The sequence below is a fragment of the Cyclopterus lumpus genome, chromosome 20 (genome assembly GCF_009769545.1).
Source record: "Cyclopterus lumpus isolate fCycLum1 chromosome 20, fCycLum1.pri, whole genome shotgun sequence".
NCBI classification, from domain to species: Eukaryota; Metazoa; Chordata; class Actinopteri; order Perciformes; family Cyclopteridae; genus Cyclopterus; species Cyclopterus lumpus.
This window is the reverse complement of record NC_046985.1, coordinates 8387323-8411380: the sequence shown is the minus strand read 5'-3', so window position 1 is coordinate 8411380 and position 24058 is coordinate 8387323. Positions and strand designations below refer to the sequence as shown.

The 24058-nt window shown below is 42.0% G+C and overlaps 1 protein-coding gene across 1 annotated transcript; it reads left to right on the top strand.

Annotated features, from left to right (window-relative positions):
- Positions 1 to 3770: 3770 nt before the first annotated feature.
- Positions 3771 to 21021, top strand: LOC117749905 (CTD small phosphatase-like protein). The gene is made up of 5 exons (XM_034560723.1): positions 3771 to 3968; positions 16810 to 16976; positions 18246 to 18278; positions 19899 to 20000; positions 20998 to 21021. The coding sequence occupies exons 1-5, from the start codon at positions 3893 to 3895 to the stop codon at positions 21019 to 21021; spliced, it is 402 nt and encodes a 133-aa protein (XP_034416614.1). The 5' UTR covers positions 3771 to 3892.
- Positions 21022 to 24058: the final 3037 nt, after the last annotated feature.

Genomic DNA, 24058 nt, shown 5'->3' with positions numbered 1-24058 from the left:
CCAGGTATTAAACTGGTGTGATCGTGTTACATTTTGTTGTTTTGAAAATAGTCTGATATGAAGGAACGACAACAACACATTACTCTACACATAAGTGATGATCATGGCCTCTAGGCACAGAGAAGGCCCCGCCCCCTCCTACACAGGAGCAAGACACACACTTTGGTTTTGTGTCTCTGTGGACATTTTGAATCTACCTGATTTGTACGTGTCTCTTTGAGTTACGTTAAGAAGATAAAGGCAAGGGAGGGGCCCTGACCCTTTTGGCCCCTTGACCTGTGCCCGGTTGGCCCGTTCAGTAATTGCTTAATTCACCATGTCATTGTTTATGTGGAGTGGACCTCCGAGGTTCAGCATCTTTAGGGAAACAATGTGATAAAAGCCCGAGCAGAAAGAGGATTTCGAGATTCCTTCCTTCCTTCACACCCACGTTCATAAAAAATTCAAGGACTTTGCAGTCTGACAGCACACTAGATGTAAGTTACTTGAAGGCGGTGAAGAAAAATCATCTGTTTCATCAAAGCTAATCTCAAGCCCATATTCATTTTAATTATTCATCAACCGAAATACATTGCTTGAGGGGAAGAGGCCGGCAATGTTTGATGTCAAAGATCAAGAAGTGAACGCTCCAGTGTTCAGCCTGGTGACTTAAGGTAGAATTGGTTCATTATGGGTGGGGCTTTACTTCATCTCCTTGACATTCACACCCTTTACCAACAAGAGGGCGAGGAACTGACTGCTGTTGCCTGTGATTAAACTCAATGTTTTTTTTAATACATAACCATCCTTAGTAATACATTGCAAATAAAAGATCAACTAACAACACCATCTAATACTGAGAAAAGTTCTAATAGTTCTATCTAATATGTGATGCTTTTTGGGAGTGTTTACATTTGGTCTAATTACTTAATTAATGCATTCACCAGTGCTTTATAGATTATCCGTCAATGTATGGGTTGCCAGGTTGTATACATCTTCTGTAGCCCCTGCAGGACAGTAATGGATTTCCTGCCACTAGGGGGCAGTGAAATGAAGCTGTGAGCACAAAACTGACATATCACCTTTTACTTCGATAATGAAAACGTGTTCACCAACTGTTGCCGACATACATATCTAACAGATATGAATCAACATTAGCTTTTATTTGGAGTAGTGTTTCTGACCATCTGATGCATGTAGTGCAATATGCAATATTCATTCTCTTTTAGCTCTGTTTTGGTCTCCACCAACTCCTGAGGGAAATATGTGTCTCGTTACTCCACTACGTTCACAAGTTAGTCGATAATTTTGGGTGCTCTTTGCTTGGCAGGAAGTGTACAGTTGGTTTTTAGCCTTTTTGCTATGGCCAGAACCGATGCAATGAGAATTAAAGTAAAGTTATGAGGCAGAAATCCAAAACAATGATGTTAAACAAAAAGCTCCCTTGCGCTGAGTGGAACTGCAGTTATGTTAGTAATACTTCTCTGTGGGTTTGTCAGGTAAAAATAATGATTATTGCTGCTTAAAATACATCAATGAATGAATGAATCTTTCCCTTGTACGAGAGGCTCCGGCATTAAAATGTTTGCTTCAAAAATCAGAATTTATTTTGTCTCATTCTTGTGATCCTTTGAGGAATTATTTGTTCAGTCTATTTCAAGTACCCACTCTGTACTTACAAGCTCGGTGTCATCACATTTCAAGTGGCGGACACAGTAACCTGACACAGATTGTCAAGTGCTGAGAAGCGATTGTGATTGTGTAAAGTGGCACAGAGACCTGTGTTGTGTTGTCCATTGTACGCATACATTACTGTAAACATCAGGGCCGAGGCACTGACCCATATGGAGAGCATCATGTCGGCTGGCACGTTACGTGCTAATTATGAGCAGCATCAACAGATGACAGCCTGCACTTACTGCTGTTTTCCTCCTTTCCAGATGCCATCATGCTACACTTGTCTCTTAGGTGGGGTCATTCAGGGCCACACGCGCCTCAGCTCCATTCAAGTGACAGCGAAGGTGAAGGACGACCAACACCCAGACGTGTCACTGCTGGCAACGCACCAGAAAACCACTTTATCTCCCTTGTTGTTATTCTAACGGTCCACTGAGGCTGAACTATCTTGAATAGTGGTTGTGTGTCATTGTGGAGGGTCTAGGTCTGCAGTGCACAGGTGGATATCAGTTCTAGAGATGGGGAATAGGCTACATGATGTAAACAATAGATTGAAAGGGCAGTTGACCAATATTACACAGATTGTATAAAGCCTTCAGTGGCTCTGGAGGAGCTTTGTCAAGTCTGAGAAAATAACCCTGATGATGTCATAGTGATGCCGTCAGGGTTATTTCAGCATGGGCTTTGAGAGTATTCATGTTTAACCAAATCCTGTGTGAGAAAGAAATGGTAATTTATCAGTAAAGCTCTGATAAAAAGATACTCTTTAATTGCATTATGGGAAATGTAGGCTATCAAATAGTGTAGTCTAAATGTATGCTATCAAGCATTTTTGGAGTTTGATCCATACAATCAGATGATATCTCGCCTCTGCTGCACAGATTTAATTAACGGTTACTAAGTAAGTTTTGTGTAATATTACTGTGTAACCAGAAAAAGAGATTTCACAACATGGCAACCCTAAAGTCATTTATATTAATTAGTAAATTATTTGTTAATTAAGTCATTAGTTAAAACTTGCGTGTCTTATTAAAAAGGGATAGCATTAAGTATCTTGTGAGTCCCCCGCCATAGAAATACAATTCAAACAATGTAATCTAATAAAACCAAATTGTGATATTTGACATACTCTCAATATCATTAAAGAAGATATGTTTCATCCAAATCGACCCGTCATGTGCTTACATATAGACCTGCGTGTAGATGTGTTGCACAGGGCTGTAGCCACCATTGGGGACACCAAGGTCATGTCCTCTGTATTGTTTTAGGGAATTTGACAATTCAGATTTTTTCATAATTCCTGAAATGGCTCTAAAAATATTTCATAAAAAATAATCCTGGCATTTTGAGGAAAGCTGTAAAACAACATTAAGTCAGTCATATAGGGAGATTCAATTTACCAGAAGGCATTTAAGCAGTTAAGTATATATAATAGGAGAATAAAAAATGAAAAACATGTACTCTATTTCTAGGCTGGGTGGGGTTGGTGGACTCTTGACCTCACTATTTCTAAAAATCCTGGTTGTCAGAAAATATACACCCAGTGGCAAATATTACCAATTGAAACGATTAGAAGCATCTTTAAAAACACATTATCCTGTAAAAATGTGAAACGAGTTCCTGTAAATCCGCCCGGAGTCTATAAAAGCGCGTGAACGCCACCGACGTGAGTGGTGGGCGGACTGAGAGCTTCTTCTTTTTTTTCTCCCCCTGGACTGAGCAGGATAATAATATATTGAAGGCGTGTTGTTGTAGTGAGCTTGCATGGCGCTGTGGCAGGAGGACGGTCGCCATCTCTGGGTAAACACTGTAACCGTATCACGCAGTTGATATCATCGTGTGTGGATCGGAGCCGGAGCGGACAGCAGCAGCAGGCGGGGTGCTATGCTGCCTGCCTCCGCGGACGCACACGACTTCCATGCAGGACTGACGCGTTGTTGGTCTCCGGCACGTCGGACTGTCACCTCGGATGTTTCGGACGCGTCTTCTCGCTGACATTTCGTCCCGCTCGTGAGCTCCGGGTGGTGGGGTGGGTGGGGTAGGGGTGGGGTAGTGGTGGGGGGTGGGGGGTGGGGGGGAGGAGAAGGGACTGCATGCTTCGAATAAAACGGGATGTTAATGCTGCCAAACAGCGGACGCGTTAGCACGCGCGCAGCCGACGGGACTGTCGTGCGCTTGCTCACGTTTGCCGAGGAATAAAACGCGGTAGCCGAAAGGTGCATCACATCTCGTTTCCATGGACAACACGTCCATAATAACACAGGTTGCAAATCCGAAAGAGGAGGAGAGCATTTCTTCAAGTCCAGATAAAGGTAAGGCGTAAAATGCCACACACACACACACACACACGCACACACAAGCGCGCGCGCGCACACACACACACACACACGCACACGTACATACGCGCGCGCGCGATGTTTTTATTTGTATTTCCAGCTGTAGAATATTTACGTTGTTCGGTTGTCAAATCTGATCTGCAGCCCTCGGTGCAGAGACGATATTGGGTTCATCAGCAAAGACGGAGAGGATCGACGGAAAACCTCCATTGTTGATCTGAAGCAGAGAACCCTTTCAGAGCCCTGCGGTCCACATCGGTTACAGAGATGTGTGTGTAGTGCCCCGTAACTTGAGGCTTCATTATCATAAACCTCATTTAAAATGTTAAACATTGTGCGACTTAGTGATGATAAATGTGTTTAGGGTTTACTACAGGGGGCGGGTACTCTACTCCTTTTGCACGGGCGACATCTCTGTGTGCATCACTGGCTCTGTAAAATGCCTGGTACACTACCCACCAATGATCAGAGGTCAACAGTTTGCCTATGGTGCATAAGAGAAAACTGGCAATATAAGTACTTATATTTACACATGTATTAGTCCAAAAGCCAGGAATCACATTACATACACAAATATATGTAGCTTTTTCTATTTTTTCCTGTCTATCTTAAACTACCTCACTGAAGCGATAAGTGTTGAAAGGTTGAGTACAGCGCATAATGATAATAAAACATAACATTTATATAATAATAACCACATAACCGACCGACAACGTACTTTAACAAGGTCATAAATGTTCACTTCCAGATGTGTAAAAAAAAAATAAAGCGCCTAAAAACAACTGCTCAACAGCTGCTCTTCAGATTACAGCGGCTGCACGAAAACACATTTTCTCTCTGTTGTTTTGCACAAGAGTCGCCACTTCACCATGTGGTGATGCCATCAATGACAAATCCCCCTCATGAGTCGGGAGCTTTCCAGTTTTCATTAACTTTGAGAGGTTTTTTTTTTCTTCTAGTCTGCGCAGGACAGTCACACATTTTTGATTTTGAGTCGAGAACACAAGAAATCTGGCTTTGGAGTACTGTGTAAGCACACGTGGGATACACAGCTGAGGGCACAGTGGTTAGGACATTCCCCCACCAGCTCCCATCCCACTGAGCCACAGGGTGCCTGGAGGCCAGAGGGACCACAACTTCCTGCTACACACAGTGCTCTGTTGAAGAAAAGGTCACCTTCCTGCATCACCTCTGCTGAGCAACACTGACATACATGAACCACTCTGACTCGTTGACCTCCTGGCCGGTGGTCATAAAATGAAGATCTGGACACAATTCTAGATAAGAAGTCTATGACTGGCCTGCGTGATTACGGCGGCCAGATCAATTACGATTCATGTAGGAGCACGTTTCTGATATTTCTTTTTCCTTAACGGCTTCCTCTAATTTTGTGGCGCCGCCGCGATAATTAAAACCTTCATAGACAAATCAATGAAAACAATCACTAACGGCAAACACGGCTTCGCTGCTGACTTAAGCGATGAAGCATCATCCAGGAAATGTGTTAGAAAAGAAATTATACTGCTGCTTTTAGCACATTTTTAATCACTCTCACAGATTTCCCACACTTTCTTGTCTGAGAAATCCCGCTTGTCTTGAACAGTAAATCCCAGATGACATGTGGAATCCGACAATTAATCTGGCGGGATAAAACCCAGAGTCAGCCACTGACCAGAGAGGACACACACACACTCACACTCACACACACAGTATCACCAGGGAGCTTCCTGAATAGAGTCCCCGCCCCTCATCACTGGCTCTGTCAAAGCAGACAACAAACAGCTCTTGTTTTCCAGGACAGTTACTCTGTGACCTGCTTGGGCTGCGCTGAAGCCACTAATGATCACACACTCACTCACACACACACACACACACACACCTACACGCACACACACTGAATATTTCAGAGCAGGCTATTTTCAGAGTCCTATCGGTTTCATTCCAAGCAAAGACGTAGTAATTCATTAGAGCCATTTTTTTTATAACATTTGGTCAGGTGGACAATATATCTTTATGCATTATGGATTATGTTAAATGAGGTGTGGGGTGGAATCATAATGTGGCCGGTTTCTCTCTTCATACAGGGCAGGTGAATTGGCAAGTCAACCGTGTCATACTGTTGCTGGATAGAAGGCTATTGTTTGCCTGTTGGAGGTGAACTTTATCAGATAGATAATTGTGGACACACTCAGTCCATTTCTTGTATCATAATGTAGATAAAACAGCAATGTTGTACTACTTTAAGGCCATATATTTCACAGGAACCAGCACATACGCTCAGAGGAGGCGGAGAAACTCCAAATGAGGCTTTTCATTTGGCAGACCTTTACTTTTCAGGATCTGATGCAATGCAATGCAACAACTGGACGAACAGCGCACAGGGAGTCACAGGGCGGCCAGCCTCAGTCTGCTCGTCTTCGAGACTTTGGTGCGATAACTTCACAGTCCGACAGGTATCAACGGACGAGCTGTTTAACTTAATCAGATTAGGTCAAATCTGAGTTTAGCTCTTCACTGCTGCACCGTGACAGCGAGACTAAAACAGATTTTGACAGATGTGTTTAGGTGCTTGAGTCCTGGTTGATGGCTAACGCTTTCTTTTCCCAATATTGGCTACTCATACACTATCCCTCACACACACATTGTTAATAGACAGCTGATAGCAATGCATACATTGAACATTAAATTCGGACTGCAACACAATAGTAAAAAATACAAAGTTTAGTCAAGATAAAAGATACACCTCTTCACTAGATTATAATTCTTTCAGAAAATCAAGAAAGCATACATTTAGCAAAGCTTTTTTTTTTTGTCACATATGTTGATCAGTCCCTCAATACTTTCTTGCTTACCTGTCTGTGGCTCTTCCAACCTTGAGCCCATTTGTTCCCACTGAAACATACACCTTTAAAAACAGGTCACAAAAATATATTTTTTAAAAAACCCTCTCTTTTAGTAAAGATAACATCGGTAAGAGTATGAAATTGTTGGGGACTGTTTTTAGCCCCGGATTAATACACATTTGGTAATTTAGTGGGTTAGTCTTAACAGCATCATGATGGTGTATGTTGATTGAAAAAAACAAAAACAGTTTGAATGTTCATAATAATGATAAAACATCTCCAAATACACAATAAAGCTCAATGGCGTATAGAAACAAGCTATATTTATTCTTTGGGTACACAGACAACTCTTAGTTTGTCTCTTAAGAGGCTTTGCTTTCAATAAGAAAATATAATATCATTAGGTGTGCTCAAGTGTTGCACAACAATGTGTTTGTTTGTTTTGCCTCTTTCACACAGCTTAATGGTTCTCCTGGAATTCTTGTAAAATCAGTTTTTACTTTTTCTTTCAAATAAATTAGCTCTAGGGGAAACGCACGTTCCTTCTGGCCGAGGCTGAGTAATATGCATTCTCCTGAAGAGACATAATTGGCCAGTCTCCCATGTCATTACTCCAATGGCAGCTCAAGGCTGCAGCAAGGCAGTGTCACAGAGCTCATTAACGTCCTGCCTTTTAGAAACGGGTCAAGGTGCTCTGTCTGGCTTGTGTGAATGTCTTCAATGGTGATGAGATATATATACTTTCAGAAGAAGCATAGACAAGGAGGAGCAGCAGGCATATATATATATATATATACTATATATGGCGACAAACCTGTGATTTCATGCGTGCTTGCCTTTTGAGGTTGTTTCTGGAACACGCTGCTGTGCATTAGGAACGCGTTTATGATGTGTGGACCACACCTGCAGGGGTGTGTGGCAGCCCAGTTGGGGAGCTACTGTGAGTGTTGGCTTCCCCAGAGTCCCTGGCATAACCTGCCACTCTGCTGTGTCCAGCACTCCGCTGTCATGACCGGACTCTGTCGAGGGGGATTACCATCTTTTACTCGGCCATAGGTGGCGTAGATTTTTTAGATATGTTTTGAGTGTACAGTATGTCATCCACAAGCCTTCCACCTCTCTTAAGAAACACATTGGATTGCTATGTGCGTACAGTGAAGGCAATATTCAGTGCACCATTTTGACTTAAAGAAAGAGGGAGAGAAAAGCTGCACTCTGAAGTGCAGGTCCTCTATTACCGATTTATGAGTCTATTTCAGCCAATGCTGCTCCGAAAAGCTGATTATCTGCACCTCCGGGGAAGTGTTGGAGCGTTGGACACATCTTTCTTACTTTAGTCCAATACCATACTGGGCAGCTGATTGGGAAGAGTTGAATGTTTTTCTTCCCTAAGCCCCTTGACTGGTAAGCTTGTTAACTGTGCGGGACCGGCCCCAGTGTGTGGATGAACATGCCTGAAGAGAAAGTTGTGGGATTGTATTAATTTGTCTTTTGCATTCATTCAGTCCCACAACGAGAGGCAGTGAAATGTTTTTTACAGCTGTAAGTAGCAAATAAATGCATTGTTTGAGTAAGTTTTAGTTGTTTTGTTGCGCCACACAGAGCTTGTTTGTTATTGTAAGTAACCGCAATGGACTCGCCAACACTGAATTTCACATCATGCCTGAGCTCATAGACAGTCATTCATCAATAGTCCCTTTATTTTTTGTGTCAGTATGTGTAAGTACTGTCGAGAGAAAAGGCCATAGTGATGAATTTATACACTTTTATTTATTAGCATTTTTAAAAAAACGCTTTATTTTTGCCAAGAATTAGATGAGATGATTGATTCAACTCATTTAGTCACAAGCTTTAGCCAGGAGACGGCTAGTTTATCTGAGTTTAGCAAACGCCTTAAAATACGGTAAACTGCTAGCTTAGCTCTATCCAAGGGTAAACAAAAATCCACCCATCACCTATAAAGCTCAGTAAATAATGTTATCACATCTCTTTTGTTAAAAAAATTATTCTCTCTTTAAAATGAACCCCCTAGTGCTTTCTAGAAGCTAGCCATAGCATCCCTATACGCTCTATATCTATAATTCCTCTCTTGTGCATTTCCTTCATGGTGGACTTTGAACTCATTATAAAAATGTAAATTATTTTGATAAAGTGTTATGACCAGAGCAGAGAATGCATTAGAAAGATTGATGTCAGGTTTCACAATAAATAAATTGGGTTTGAAAAAAAAAAAGAAGTAGTAAATTGGCCTTTAATTACGAGGCGGTCTGTAAAGATCTATGGATTGTGAGACACAGTGAAGGAGATGCAAGCGCACTGCAATCCGTCCCCGGAGAGGCCGTAGGGGAAAATAGTGTGGGTTGACGCTTTCTTCACTCCTACACTGGCTGGCTGTGAATACTTAAGCCATCACTCTGAATGCAGTTTTAACTGGAAAAAAAGAGAAAAGAGTTCACATGGCTGCTGCTCTGAAGTCTCTGCACTGGCTTCCAGTTAAAAATAGAGCTTTAACATAATTGGACTTCTTCATAAATCTGGTTGCAGACTATATTGTTGATATGCTGCCATATACATACTACATATATATATATATATATATATATATATATATATATATACATACATACATACATACATACATACATACATACATACATACATACATACATACATACATACATATGTATTTATGTGATTGGACAGTTTAAAAAAATGTATACGTGTGCCTCAACATTTGTCTGCTCTCAGTATTTTGTTGGTTTTTCTGGTTCTCTTTTGATGTCTGTGTGCTTTGGACAGTATGTTTGACTGCATTGTGGGAAAGTTTTATGTTTGAATGTTGTCTCAAGTGTAGCTCATACACTGTGGTTGTTTGTTTTGGAGCAACCTCTACTTCAAAATGTCCAGCCCGGGCTTTTGAAGAGACTGTTAGTAGGATTTCTAGTAGATTCTTTGTAAAATGCCATTCTGCCCAGTAGATCTCCATCCTGAGCACTGATTGGTTGTGATTGCACTCATACATAATATAGTTTATATTGATTTGAATGATAAAATATACATTTTAGAAGTACTCCTTTCATACTAAGCGCCTTGTATCTGTTTTCAGTTTTGAGCTTAATGGACTGCAGCTGGCTTTCAGCTCTTCAAAATTCGCCTAAATGAATACAGAAGACAAAAAGCTGACATACTTCTGCTGTATGCTTGTCGTGTCTCGATTTAAACGCGCAGCATTGTTGCGGGATGACATCACTCATGCCTTTCCTGTACATCGCAACACTTTGGCATTCAATTGCCGTGAGTCAGTGAAGGCCATTATTAATGCTCCCAAAGCCAGCGCCTGCCACACGGCCACAGAAGCCCTGGATGCTGCTGCTCTAAAGCCAATTTTCGACGGGACTCGGACAGGCCACAAGCTTGCATTAATTGAGCATCCATCCAGCCAAACAGACGTTGTCAAACGGATCAATACAATCGGAGAAAGGTAGGGGTCAAGGAGGAAAGGGTGTGTGTGTGGGTGGGGAGAGAGAGCAGGAGAAAGTGCTCAAATAGCTTCTGTGTGTCTCTTGGGTTGTAGGCAGGTACCCGGTCTGGCGCTGACAGGTGATGGCCTTTCTGCATATGTTGCCCCCTTCTGGCTGGCATTCATCACCAGTAATTGGCTAAAAGGGAGATCATGTTTTGTCCATAGTGATTTTCTATCACCCTTCCTGATTTATCCTGCGTGCCACTTTGTCAGATGTTTGACAGAAGGGCATAAAAAGCGTATGCATTTTTAAATCGACGAGCGAAGGAGAAGCAAATGAACAAGTATGGAGGCCGTTTTCTGCCTCTCCGGAGGTAAAGGTGAATACTGTTTAGCTGTGAATCTCAAGGGGCCCTATGGAGGACATGCTGTGTGGGTACATGTAGAGATACACGCCTCTCGGAGAGCAGAGGCAGCAACGACACACATGCTCCCCAACACACACACAGAAATACATGACCTACTTGTCAGCGTTCTTTCCATTCATAGCAAGCACCATTTTAATGAATCGGATTTGATGAATAACAAACAAATTGTTGTTTTGAGTGTGCTTGCGTATTTAAGAACAAAACGTAAAGGGACATTCCACTGAATTTACACAACATGGTTACTTTACTCATCATAAGAGGTGCTCATTTACCAGACAGGGAGGGTTTACCAATAGGCTGAATATGAGAAGTGGTCGTCGTCATCTTGGTGTCACTCATTGGTTTGTGGACCACTGTTGAAGCCTTCAAAGAGTTAGGCATTTTGACCCTTGCCATCTTGTTATTGATTCATCTTGTAAATTCCCGTATTTTATGGCGGATCAATAGTAAACTATTGGCGTTCCCCTTTAAATTCCACCCTAACAACTCACTGGAACAACTTTCAGGATCAATCTTACAGCTGCAGACCACATCTCTGGGGTCACCAGGTGTACAAGCATGTCTATTCTCAAGAGAAGCCTGAAGACAGACAGGCCTTTAATTTCATCTGACATTTAATCTGATAACGTTTTTTACCGACAGGCAAGGAGGATTTCCCATCAGTCACTGAGCCTCTGGCTCATCTACAGTTGTATATGAGAATATAAAAAGATATATAAATAATAAACTGCCGCAACCCCAAACAGCGTGGGCTGTGTGGCTGCCGGTTGCGTAACTGCAGCAGAACAGTCAGATCTCCCTCATTATTTCTCCTTGAGCTCTCAGTGGGTTAATTCCCCCGCGCTTGTCATCTCCTTCATTACGCTGAGCGCTCGATAAGCAGCAGCAAACCCCCCCCCCCCCCCCCCACCCCCACCCCCCACCCCCACCCACCCCCCCCCCCCCCCCACCCCCACCCCCACCCACCCACCTCATCCCCATCCCCCCGGGGGGCAGCAGGCAGGCTGGCACCGCCACCACAGCGCCCACGCCGCTGTACCCCTGAGGCAGGAGAGCAAGAGCAGACCAGCCCACGTTTTTGTGTCAGAGTTCACGGCAGCAGCTGGGAGAATTAGCACCCTGCAGTACGACGCACATGGGTGCCAACCAAGTGGTCGGTGTTTTAAATCTCTTCAAATATAACTGGGTTATGGAATGAATGCCAGTTACCTACATAAGGTCATGTAGGATGCATGTATGTGTATATATATATTTATTAATCCATCCTCCCACCAGATAAGTATGGAAATTAAGCCAGAGGGGCAGGTGACTGAGGGTCAGTGAGTGTGACTAAAGGCATTGCTAGAACTGAGTGTACAGCACCTCCACAGTCGGTAATTTTCACTCCGGCCCTCAGCTGTTCATGTGGTGAAGTAAGGAGGCTTAATGGGAGTTTATTTTATCATACTGTGCTATTACTGGCCTTGATGGCCTCACACATAACCCACCGACCCTTGGCCCTCGGCAGGCGAAGGTGTCAGGCTCAGCTCATCTGATGCTGCCTAACTCCACTCAGCTGTTTGAATTTGCTGTGTGTGTGTCCGTGTGTGTGTGCGCGTGCGAGCAGCAGTCACGTGTTCAAGTGTATTTTGTGAAGCAAAGGCTCTTTGGTAAATATTGTTTTTGAAGCCGAGCGTTTGGAATTATGATTGCCTCTTTTGGTTTGATTTTCTCTTTTTTGGAAACGATCAATAATGTGTGCTTTGGGATGAACAAAAGAATAGAGTTGAATAGAGTAAAGTGTGCTTGAGCAAGACACTGAACGGATGAACTGGCTCCTGATGTGTGGATGACAATAGATGGAAATGGTAAAATATATTTATTTACTAACCATTAAAGTCTTTTAGCAAGCTACATTTTAAAACTACCAATGGACCAACATTGGTAGTTGGTCCATTGGTAATAAAACATCTAAAGTTAACACCTTTTATGAACATTTTCCACAATTTGTGTACATTTTTAAAAAGGATAAATAACAATATTAAAGAGATGAGTGAAAGTAGTCCCTGTCTAAACTTAAGAATAAGATAAAGGTGTCCTTTCTTAGCGTCATCTCTTCTGAGGTATCGTGTATTACTGCAGGAATTTCCTTCCACACTGTTATTTGCTGAAACGGTGCCCAACAAGGAGTTCCCCTTCCCTGCTTGTCTGTTGTTGTTGTTGTTGTTGTTGTTGTTGTTGTTGTTGTTGTTGAAAGCTGGGGACAGAAACAGCTTATTCATCTCTACCCCTGAATGTTGTCAACTGAAGACATTAAATCCCGGGCTCCAGGCTAATAGTGGATTACCTGTCAGTGTATGTGTGGAGAGTACTGTACATGTATTTTACATCACAATGTTGTTATATAAGCCCTAGACAACTGAAAACACCCCACACTCACAATCTCAGTGAGGTAGTAAATAATCAGAAAAGGCATGCCCACTGTTTGAGGGATGGAAGTGTCTCCTTGCCACAATGTCAGGAAGGGCTTTCTTCCCAATTTACAGCAGCTTTGGTGTCGCAGAGATAGCTTTGAAATCCCTGAGGCAGCTGTTTTATTCTGCTGTATGTGAAGTACCCGGCTGTGCCATTTAAAACACAACCCCTTTTCCATCTTAATTATTTAAACTGCACATTCACATGGATCGTTCTCACATTTACCTTCGTGGCTTTGTGTGTTGGTTATATTTCCAGATCTCAGCAATTAAATTGGTGAGCATAATGTTGATTGTTTTGAATATGATTTCCATTAGTTATGAACATAAGAGCCAAGTTGTAATACACCTGAATTAACCTTTACTTTTTGCTTTGCTCAATTGCTCAGCCAGAAGCATTTGGCTCACAAGTGATGAATGTTCTGACATAAACCTTCTAGGACGTCATCGAGGCAGCTAAACTTAAACCTGCCTTCATATTTCAAATGTGGCGAGTTGTGTTTTGACCGGGCGCATACTTTATGTGTTTTTAAAAGCTACAGTAAAAAAAGGCCACCTCAAAATACTTGAGCTAAGCCGGGGATCATATTCCTTCTCGGAGCTTGGCATTAGTCCACGCTGTGGGTCACAGGGTGATTATCCTCTTCCTGTCAGGAATGCTGAGAATTTCCTGCGTTTTCTCCCTCTTCCGGCCTTGTTAGTGGTTGTGCCTGAACATGTGACCGAGAGCCGTCTGGCTAGCTCTGGGTTGACTGGAAAGCCTTTCATCGTTGTTACCTAACGTTTAGCAGGCGCACTAACACAGGTACTGCCATAAAGGGATGTTTCTTTACAGCTCTCAGATCAAGGGAATATGCTGATCAAATGAAGTGTATTCAGTGGGTAAATAATTCTGCACCTGCTCTGAGGAGGCGTTGGCCTCATATCTCTCTCTCTCTCTCCAGGGAGCTTTCGTTAAATACGGTAAAAAACACATTTACTTAGATTTTAGTGAGGCGGATCCCTTATTAGCAGAACCGACTATCAGCTGATTCCTCTGCGCTTTAGTGTCTCATTTGCCTGATTATAAGACATAGCTAACTAACTGACTTCCTGCTGTGTTAATGCAGGTCAGGCCTCTTGTATTCTTAACGGCAAATGTTGCACTTTAACCTTTTGCTGTTATTCTCAGAGCATTACTCTGCAAGACGAGACGACTGCAGTCACATTCCTGAGCAAGGACATTGAAAGAAAAAAGTTTGTGTCAATCTGTGAAGTATGCGGCTTGTGGCACGTGGCCCTTTGCCGAAACATGTGAACATATGCTGCGTGTGTGTGTGTGTGTGTGTGTGTGTGTGTGTGTGTTTGCTCGCTCGGTGTCCGGCAGCAGTCAACTCTCAGCTATGTTGTTTGTGTCAGAAGGAGAAAGGAGAGCTCTGTTTGTGTAGGGTGGTGGTGCAGGAGGGGGTGGAGTAAGAATCAGACTCAAGTATAGGCTGTCTCGCGTCGATGACTCTCCCACCCATTCTACGCCCTTTTCTCCCATTCAAGATCCCTCTCCCTTCTCTCTCCCTCTCCCACCTGCTTTCCTCTGAGAGGTTTCAAGGGGCTAGCAGACCAGGGCGGGGAAAATGCTAGCTGGTCTCAAAATGGAGGAATAATGACATCATGGGGTTTGAGGCCAACTTTAAGGGGAGGACTCAGTGTCTCTCCAAACTGGAGTTAAATAGTCCAATTACAGCCCTTTATTGTACTACTAGATAGTTTGTGTTTTATTTGCCCCGGTTTTGAGTCTTTAAGATTTGTTGCCACCGGTGCAAAAGAACCCAAATGAGAAAATCAAACTTTTCAAATGAAAAACAAAAAAGTTATGTAATTTTATTACACCACTTTCTAATACTGCTTTTTATTAATGGCTCGTAGTCAGCCTATATTTTAAAAAAAATGGTGCCCTTATTCCACTCTGGGAGCACCACAAAGGATATTCCACTCACCTAAATATTAAAACAAATCTGCTTTGCCAGTTCACACTAAAGCCTTTTGGGTGAACCAACCCTTTAAAGGTAGTGCCACAGTTTAAAGTGGTGGCATATGTATTTACTTCCACCACATTAAGTCCCCTCAACTGTGCGTGTGTGCGTGTATATGTAGGTTGTGAGTGTATGTGTATGTATGTGTGTGATTGGTGACCTCGCTCTTTTGGGGTTAATGCTTTCAGTGTGTTTTGCCTTTTTTCTAATCAGATGAATTCCTGTTGTGTTCAACCATTGATGCTTTAATCTGTATATAACAGTACACTTTCTAGTTTACTTTAAAATCTGCAGACGTACCATAGAAAAATGGTGTATACTTCTAGTCGGTGTACTTTTATCAGTCTGCCGTACCAGCAGTGAGTGCATCAAGTCTACAAGGACAGAACATCTCCTCAATCACATGCAGGTTTTAGTAGCACAGCATGTTGCCTTCCTGTTTCCGACCATTTAGCTGTTTACTTTAGAGAAGTGTTGCTTCACGGGAACATCTATCGGGGAAGAGCAAGAGCCGTGGCCTGTCAGATACTGGAGCCTCTTAGAACACGGGCCGGCTGCAAACCGCCTCCGCATGCATGGCTAACGGGGCCGTCTGTGTCACACGGCTGTATGAACACGTTAGCAAGACGCAGGGCGCTATGTGATGGCTGCTCCGAGGCACGGAAAAGAGGATTCCATCTAAAGTCAGCCACTTCAAAGTCCTGAACAGATTTGGGATTTCCATGCCTAGAAATTACCTATAAAGCAATTAAACCTGCAGAATTTCTACTTCAGGAACACCTCAGGATAATTACGCTGTCAGATTTAGCCTTTGTACTGGAGCTGCCCAAACTTCTATTTTATCCACTCGTCTTTAGAGACAGAAAATATATATGATACAATAGTGTGAAAGTAGGCCATGAGCTTCAGAGACAGTAAAGGAGGAATGATGTAAACCAGGGACCTTCATGTGTATGCTGTTTCTTCCCGGAACGTTGCAGCCCTCTGACACTGATCAACTATTCTTCCCAAGCATGTGGATCTAGTTTCTGTAAATTACTGTCAGCTATCGTCAAATAATAGAAATGGTTTTGCATCCAAGCTGTTTCAGATATAAAATGTCCTGTGTGTGTGTGTGGGGTGGTGTATGTGTATAGTGGTTTTCAGTATTTACATTCAGGGTCTCTTTAATGTGAAAGGTTCAACATTTTATTTATTGTATTGTCATATATTATGCCTCTTTCCCTCACATATATGATATTAATCTGTCTGTTTGGCTCTCTCCATCTTTCTTGATGTTAATTTTTCTTGATGAAGCCTATTTCTGTCCCTGTGCTCCCTCGCTGTGTTGTACAATAATGTGATGATGCATGTGAAATGCAGTCCGTCTGCATCTCACTTCTCTTTTTTCTTTTTCAGAGGTGATGCTTAGCATTAACATAAATGCTTTAAAATAAGATACCTACTCTCTCAACAGGTGACATTGCTGTGAAATGGCACTAAAGCAGCACTTGATTCAAAGTCAGGAGATCCATTTTATGTCTCACATAGTGATTTTTGACATACTATTGCTGGAATACTTCGTCCTTCACTGGCTGTCATATGCAAATAACCTGGCTCTTTCTGTCATTATCTCTTCCAGTCTCCCAGTCCAACAGCAGCCTGAAGAAGCATCGCAGCCGGAGCATTTTCAGCCCTTTCTTCTGCTGCTTCCGCAACTACAATGAGTACCACGTTGAGACACCGCCCGCCAACAACAAGACACTTTCTCTGCCCACGCCGCCAGAGGAGAACGGCAGTCCTCCCAAGGTGAAGCTCATTTTTTCCCGATCCCCAAATTGAATACCATTTGCATCCACGTGACTGAAAAGAAAACCTTGTGGGAATTAGTTGATATCTATCAACAGGAGTCCTAGTTTGCGTGGAGAGATCCAGAGTAACGAGAAACATTTATTTGTATTGTCACAGGGAGCTTATTAGGGTTTTCCTTTTTCCTGCAGAGAGCTGAGGCGCTGTGCTGCCTCGCTGAGCTCCCTCCACACATTTTTCCAGCTGCTTCAAACCCGCTGAACCCAGAGGTTGTTTACCATCCACTGCTTGAAAAATACGGGCTTGCTTCCCATCTCGCATTCTTCGATATCGGCCTACGCACACATCCGCACACAAAATAACACACATGCACACAGTTGCTCGCTCTCTCTGGCGAGTATTACCACATGCCCATGACAACACATGTCCACACACACACACACACTTGCATGCACACACATGCATGCACACACACACACACACACACACACACTGCTTTAATCCCCCATAAAGTGGGCCTTGTGTTTGTCAGGTGTGATGGATTGCCTGGCACCCACGCCTCCACCTCTCCTCACACACACTCTGACCAGTGTAGTGAGGATGTGTGAAGCGGAGGTTCTGGCCACGGGAAAAGGCGCCAAAACCCCCGAGCTCCTCCGCAAACACAGTGTTCTGCTGCCAAGGCAGGTACGCCGGGCTATAAATGGAGCAGCGTCGTATCACATTTCCACTCCTGTTTACCTGTAAATGTCTCTCATTCAGGGGAGGAATGTGCAGCCCTTTACTGATACTATACATGTGGTCAGCGCTGACCCCGCTCCGGAACCCCTACCTAACAAATGAGTCCCCATTAATTTAGAGTGAACCTTGCGAACCTCGCCATAAAAAGCCTTGTTATTGCGGCGGGGCTAATTTCGGAGTCCCTCCCAGCAGCGAACTGTTGCTGGATTTCTGGCCAGACATGTTTGTTACTATGGCAGCTCTGTTTGTTTTTGAGCGAGTTGCTCTCACTATCACAGGGTGTACTATTCGTCCCTTTTTGAGCCGTCTTTCTCCCTCTTTTTCTCCCCGAGCATTTGTTGATTACGACATAGATGGAGTCGATTTCTTCCTCGAGAAGATTTTTCACTGTTTTGCTTATTTTCTGTTTTACCACCCTGTCTCTCTCCGTCTCTTCTCTCTCTTTCTGTCTCTCTGTCTCTCTGTCTCTCTCTCTGTGTTTCTCTGTCTCTCTGTCTGTCTCTTTCTCTCTGTGTTTATTTTCTCCAGTGTGACCAGGTCCAGGTCATCCCCATCCCCAGTGTATGTATTATTATCTTTCATTTTTCTTCATCTCGCGCCATCACAGTAACCTCTTCCCTCTGCCGTGCTGTGCTTCATCATACTAGCTGCACGTGGACATTGGCACAGAGGTTATTTTTCTTTCTCTCCATCCCATCCTGATAATCGTGTAGTTTTCAAGGCTTTGCTTTAGGCTGCTTAACCCCCCGAAGTAATCCAAATCCATTTATCACCATTTATTTCAGGCCTGTGTCCTCCAATCACTGGAACAGAACATGAAATTGATTTCATTATTAGATCAGATTGATTGAATCTTACGCAAGACCTTTACGGCTGCACTTTGGATCAACAAATGGATGACTCGCCCTGAAAATACTTGATTAAATTAGTTATTTGTCTGTATTGAGCAAAATTACGTTGTGTTCATGCACTCGGTGGTCAATTAATTACTGTCTGTCCATTAGAAGGCTTGGTTTCAATTCACTTGTTTTGTTTGTGCTCAAGCAGCAATGTATTTAGATATTTTGGAATATACGCTGTAATTTAGGATATTCGCACTCACCGCATCCAACATCGTAGGCAAGCTTTAAACTACACCACACCTCCCTGTCAATGGCAGGAAGGGCAAGTGGCAATAAGGTCTTCTCTTTGTATTCCCGGCGAGGACTCTGAGAGGCAACTTAAATAACTCGAGCGGAATAAAATGTTTCAGCCCTTATGAACAACGTACTCATACACTGTAGCACACCTTGATTACTCAATATTTTTGTGCGTGCGTGCGTGCGTGCCCCCTATGGCCTCACCATCTGCCCTGTGCCTGTCTGTAACCCCAGGCCTGCTTGGCAGAGGACACAAGCATTTTTCCTTTTCTCCCTGACCCTGAAGGCAGCGCAAGCACAGAGCTCAGTCAACATGAGGTAATACAGAGAATATTAGTAGGGAATTGTACAGTTGAATCGCATGTAGAAGCACAACAAGAGCAGGAACATTTGTCATAATATTACAGTAGTTTTGATATGAGATGTCAAGGAAGAATAGTCCCATCATGCAGCTTCTTGCATAAGAGTATCTGTCTTATTATTGTTTTAAATTAAATAAATTAAGGGTTTTAAACCTTTTTGAACAGTATAATGCACAACAATGGAAGACAGTTCATTGCATCTAACATACATTGTATCATCAATATCTAATAAATATTATTATACTAATTTCAAGCCACGCCCTAAATGAGCTATTAACACATTTTAGCTTTTAGTAAGGCTGCAACTAATTATGCCGTCTCAGCAAATCCTCATAATGGAGAAAATTGAATTAAGGAGACTTTTAGCACTGTACATGTTGCAGATACACTTTCTGAAGCTTGACAATTTGATTAAACAGTCATCTTTAAATACTATAAAGGAATACTATTAAGCTATTTTGCAATATTACAACAACAAAAAACCCAGATAAGTATGAAAGTAACACCTTCCTGCAGGTCATTTATGCCATTAGGTGTTTTTTTAGTGTAACCTCTAACTGAGCCATCATCCACCATTTCACCCTCAGTATGAGTGTGTATGAGTGTAATTTGCAGCATGTTCCCTCTTATGAATCGCTGTATATACACAATGATGTAAAAGGTGTGTATTGTCTCTGCAGCCTCCAGCCAATTTCCTTCTGCCAGAGGTCAGTATAGATGACTACGGCAAGAACTGTGTGGTGATCGACCTGGACGAAACCCTCGTACACAGCTCCTTCAAGGTAACTTACCTCACCCACAGACACAAATTCTCAAGTACAAATGGGAGTATAGATACTCGTGGCTTCAGTTGTGGCATGCTGTTATTTCTCAGTCTGAGAGGGATAATAGGATTAAACCAAAATAAATCTGGAAGATGACATTCCTTGCTGTGAATATGGGCACGATGGCCTGTGCCGCAGAGGTAGTACACATAACCTCTGGAAAATATGCCTGTTGGGGGGGGTATTATGGCTTTTATTCACCAGTAAGAACAATAGAAGGCCTAGCTGGTACTATAACAAGGTGTTGGCATGGCAACCAATCCATCCTCTGCATCACACAGTTTATCAGCATGACCAGTTGTTTGGCATGAAATATCATCTCCGTCTTGTGAAAAAACATGTTATTGTTGATATAATGTCAGTCAACCACCTAAATATTAGCTCAATGCTAATATCAGCACGCTAACTTCCTTAAATCGACAATGCTAACTTGGTCACCATCTTAGTTTGTGGTGTTAGCATGCTAAAAAAGGCTAGTTATCCAATAGTTGTTGATACAATGTGGTGGACCAGCATCGCAACAATGCCAAGCGCTACGCTGCTAGCATCGCACAAATTTGGGGATCCATGATTTTCACTGGAACTTGTGTAAAACGTTTGCTTACTTTTTCAATCGACAATGTATAGTAAGAGGTAACTGAAAGTCAAACCCATGATGTTTCAATAAAGGCACGTACATTTTACTGTGTGTGCTTTAGGTGTCGGTGGTCCCTTCAGACTGTAACGCATGATTGTGTTCATCATGTTGGTTAAATATCTTAAATAATTTACAAGTATATATATAGATATGTATACTATGAAAGGTGATAAATGATACAGCCATATAGACTGATGTGTCCTCCCTCTACTGACACACCTGGCCCACCCAGAGACCCACTCCAGCACAGGTCGGCCTCAGCTGATCCTATTACGTCTGAGTCTACTGTATCTGTGCCTGTGTGCCTTTTGTCCTCAGCAAGAGAGTTGTGTGGGAAAATAGCTCAAGGTGAAGCTGAAGGAATCTTGTGTGTTTGCTCTAGTTTTGTTCAGCTGTGAAAAATGTTGTTCATATGAAAAATTACTGTGGAAAGTAAAAGGAGGAGAAACATGTTCACACACTGCGCTGGACCCACCCATTACAGTCTCCAGCCAGTATGGGGCCACACACACGCACACCAGGGTGTGTCAAATACAGAGTGCTGTTGCCTTGAATGACCACATAATGAATTTCCTAGAAATCCTGGATCTGTTCTAAAAGTGTTTTTTTTCCCTCCCCTGACAAAACAAGTCAGAAACTCACACAAAAACTCCTTTTGAGAGAACTCAGTTGCACGCCATCAAAATGCATTTGGCTCAGAGATGAGTATGAAATAGATTAAAGCAATGCAATGTATGAAAATCAGTTTGGAGAGGAAGAGAGTAGAGCAAAACGACGCATTTTCAGTTCCGCTTAAAAAGCATGCAGGATTTCCAGAAGAATATTTATTTCTAGACGTAGATGTAATTTTGGGTCAAAATGTTAAGCACTTTAATAAAAGAAATGTATAAGTGCCCATTGGAATTAGACAATTAGTGCAGGAAAAACAACCAGAACTGACATTTCACATGGGCATAGACTAAAAAGGAAACGTTACGTAACACGTGACTTACTGTATGCTTTATCCTGTATTTTATGGATGAAAACATAATTCCTGAACCTGCTCCAGGATTAGATCCAATGTGTGTGTTGAATGTGTAAAAATGACTGACAAGATATATGATAATAATAGTAAAGCTTATTTATATAACACTTCTCAGAACCAACAGTACCTTTCAGGAGAAAATAAGTATAAAGCACTGAAATAAAATAAAAAGTATTCTCATTCCCATATCAGGGGAATTAATCTGAGGCTATGCATACGAGGTTGCGACTTGGCTGCTAGGATTTTATCCCATTTAGCCATAAGAGCACAAGTGAGTTCAAGCACTGATGTGGGTTATAAGGCCCGGCTTGCAGTCGGCGTTCCACTTCGATTTAAAGGTGTTTGATGGTGAGGTCTTGACCTCAACCTCAACACCATCTGTGGAGAAAACCATCAGTGTGTTGCAACTGTTTCCAAATCAGATGCTCACTTTTATTAAAAACCAAGCCCACAATGTAAGACAGTTAGTCCTCCTTAACCCTGTGAGGTTCTATTACAATTTATCAGACTAAATAAAAGCTAAATAAAACATAATTTGTTTTGCAAAAATGCAAAATTCACTGCTTTCAGTCTCTGAGTTGTAGTATTCTATAATGGTAAAAACAGTAAATATTTTTGGGTTTTAGAGTAATAGTTGAACAAGATCGTGTGATACAGTTGCAATTCTTTGGCATTTGGTAGACGGTAAAATTAATCAATCAATTGAGAAAGAAATGTTTTTGCATATTAATTAATAATACAAATGTTGCATATTAATCAATAATGCAAATACATGTTAACTTTTAATATAAGTTTTCTCCTTGCTCTGAATTAAAAGTGTCTGTAGAATGTAAATACTTGTCGCCATATGGTAAAAATGGAAGAAGTGAACAAAATAAAGAATCAGCCTTAAAACCTTAAATGAATTAAAGGCCACACAATAAAAATAGTTTTAAGAAGTGTTTTAGAAAAGGTGATGTAATGAGAATGCAGGTGATATATATATATATATATATATATATATATATATATATATATATATATTGTAAGTGAACAAACCTGCTATAATGACACAGTTTTGGACAGCAATACCAAATGATTAAGTGTTACTCAATCATGTGGCCTGTGTTTATTTAAAGAAATCATTTCATCAGTTGAAACAATCCAGAAGATGTTCCCTCCGTCAAGCCTGTTGAGGTCAACACTGGTTCAGCAGAGGTCCATAAAACAAACACTCTCCATTCTACCCATTTACTTCAACCCTCTCCCGCCATCTCTCTCACACATACATCTTCTTTCATTGCACATATCTCTCGCCGTCTCAAATCCGGACCCATTACAGAGCAGCTGTTGTGTGTTCAGTCTTCAGATGATGGAGCGATTCAGGAGACGAGCAATAGACAGATAACAAGTCTCTTCCTCCATCTGTGTGTCTCTCTCTCTCCCCCCCCCCCCCCCCCCCCCCCCCCCCCCACACTTTTCTCTTTGTGAATGCCTGTCGCTGGTTCAGCTCATTACCGTTCTGTTTTCAGGCAATGAGGCTGCACTCTTTACATTTTCCGGTGTAAGCATTAACCGGAGCTGAATATATTACAACATTGATCCATAGAAGAATAGCTTACATCTGTCTGTCATCTGTCTGGGATCTGGATCTTTAAGTGTGCATTATATCACTCTTGTATCACCAAACATCTCTAGTACAGTCGGTCTATTGTTCCTCTATCGCCATCATGTTCATATTAGACAGGTGACATGTGGAAGTACTGACTTTAGTATTCCTACACCACCCCTCTGCTGGGTGACATTAAACTGTACCTGCTAACTGTAGCATTGAAGCATTACATTTACACATGCAGTCCAACCATTAGGGATGTTTGTAGGTTTATAATCAAGCGTGGCTCGTTTAGAATTCATTAAGTAATATGTCCACTATAAAAATCAGTTTCCCCTATTTTGCATTTGTAAGCAGTATATGGATCTTTACCAAATGGTTTGAAAACACATACATGTAAGTGTTGGTTTATGTAAAGTGTCCTATAAAGCCATATTTTATATTATTACAACTGTTTTACTATATTTGTCATCTGTTTCTACAGCAGCCTCCACTACGGATAAGGAGTTATAGGCCTAGTTATAAGGCCTGTTATAAGCAGGTATTAAATGTTCAGATACCATGCATAAATGCTAAATAGGGTGACTTAAAGTAAAGTGTTGCGAAAATCACAGTAACTACTCATTTTTGGTCAGAACTAAGTTAAGAAGAGAGAATAATTAGCTGTAAATATAAAGCAGAGGTTAAAAAAAAACCACATCAAAGTACAGTAGTTAAGCTAGCTGTAGTTCAGTCATAGCTAGCTTAAGCTAAAGCTAATTTTA

Bases quoted from the DNA above. Each gene is read 5' to 3' on its own strand.
- LOC117749905 (XM_034560723.1), top strand. From the start codon at position 3,893: ATGGACAACACGTCCATAATAACACAGGTTGCAAATCCGAAAGAGGAG. The intron at 3,969-16,809 runs GTAAGGCGTAAA...TATCTCTTCCAG, and splicing joins TTCTTCAAGTCCAGATAAAG to TCTCCCAGTCCAACAGCAGC. The intron at 18,279-19,898 runs GTATGTATTATT...TTGTCTCTGCAG, and splicing joins AGGTCATCCCCATCCCCAGT to CCTCCAGCCAATTTCCTTCT.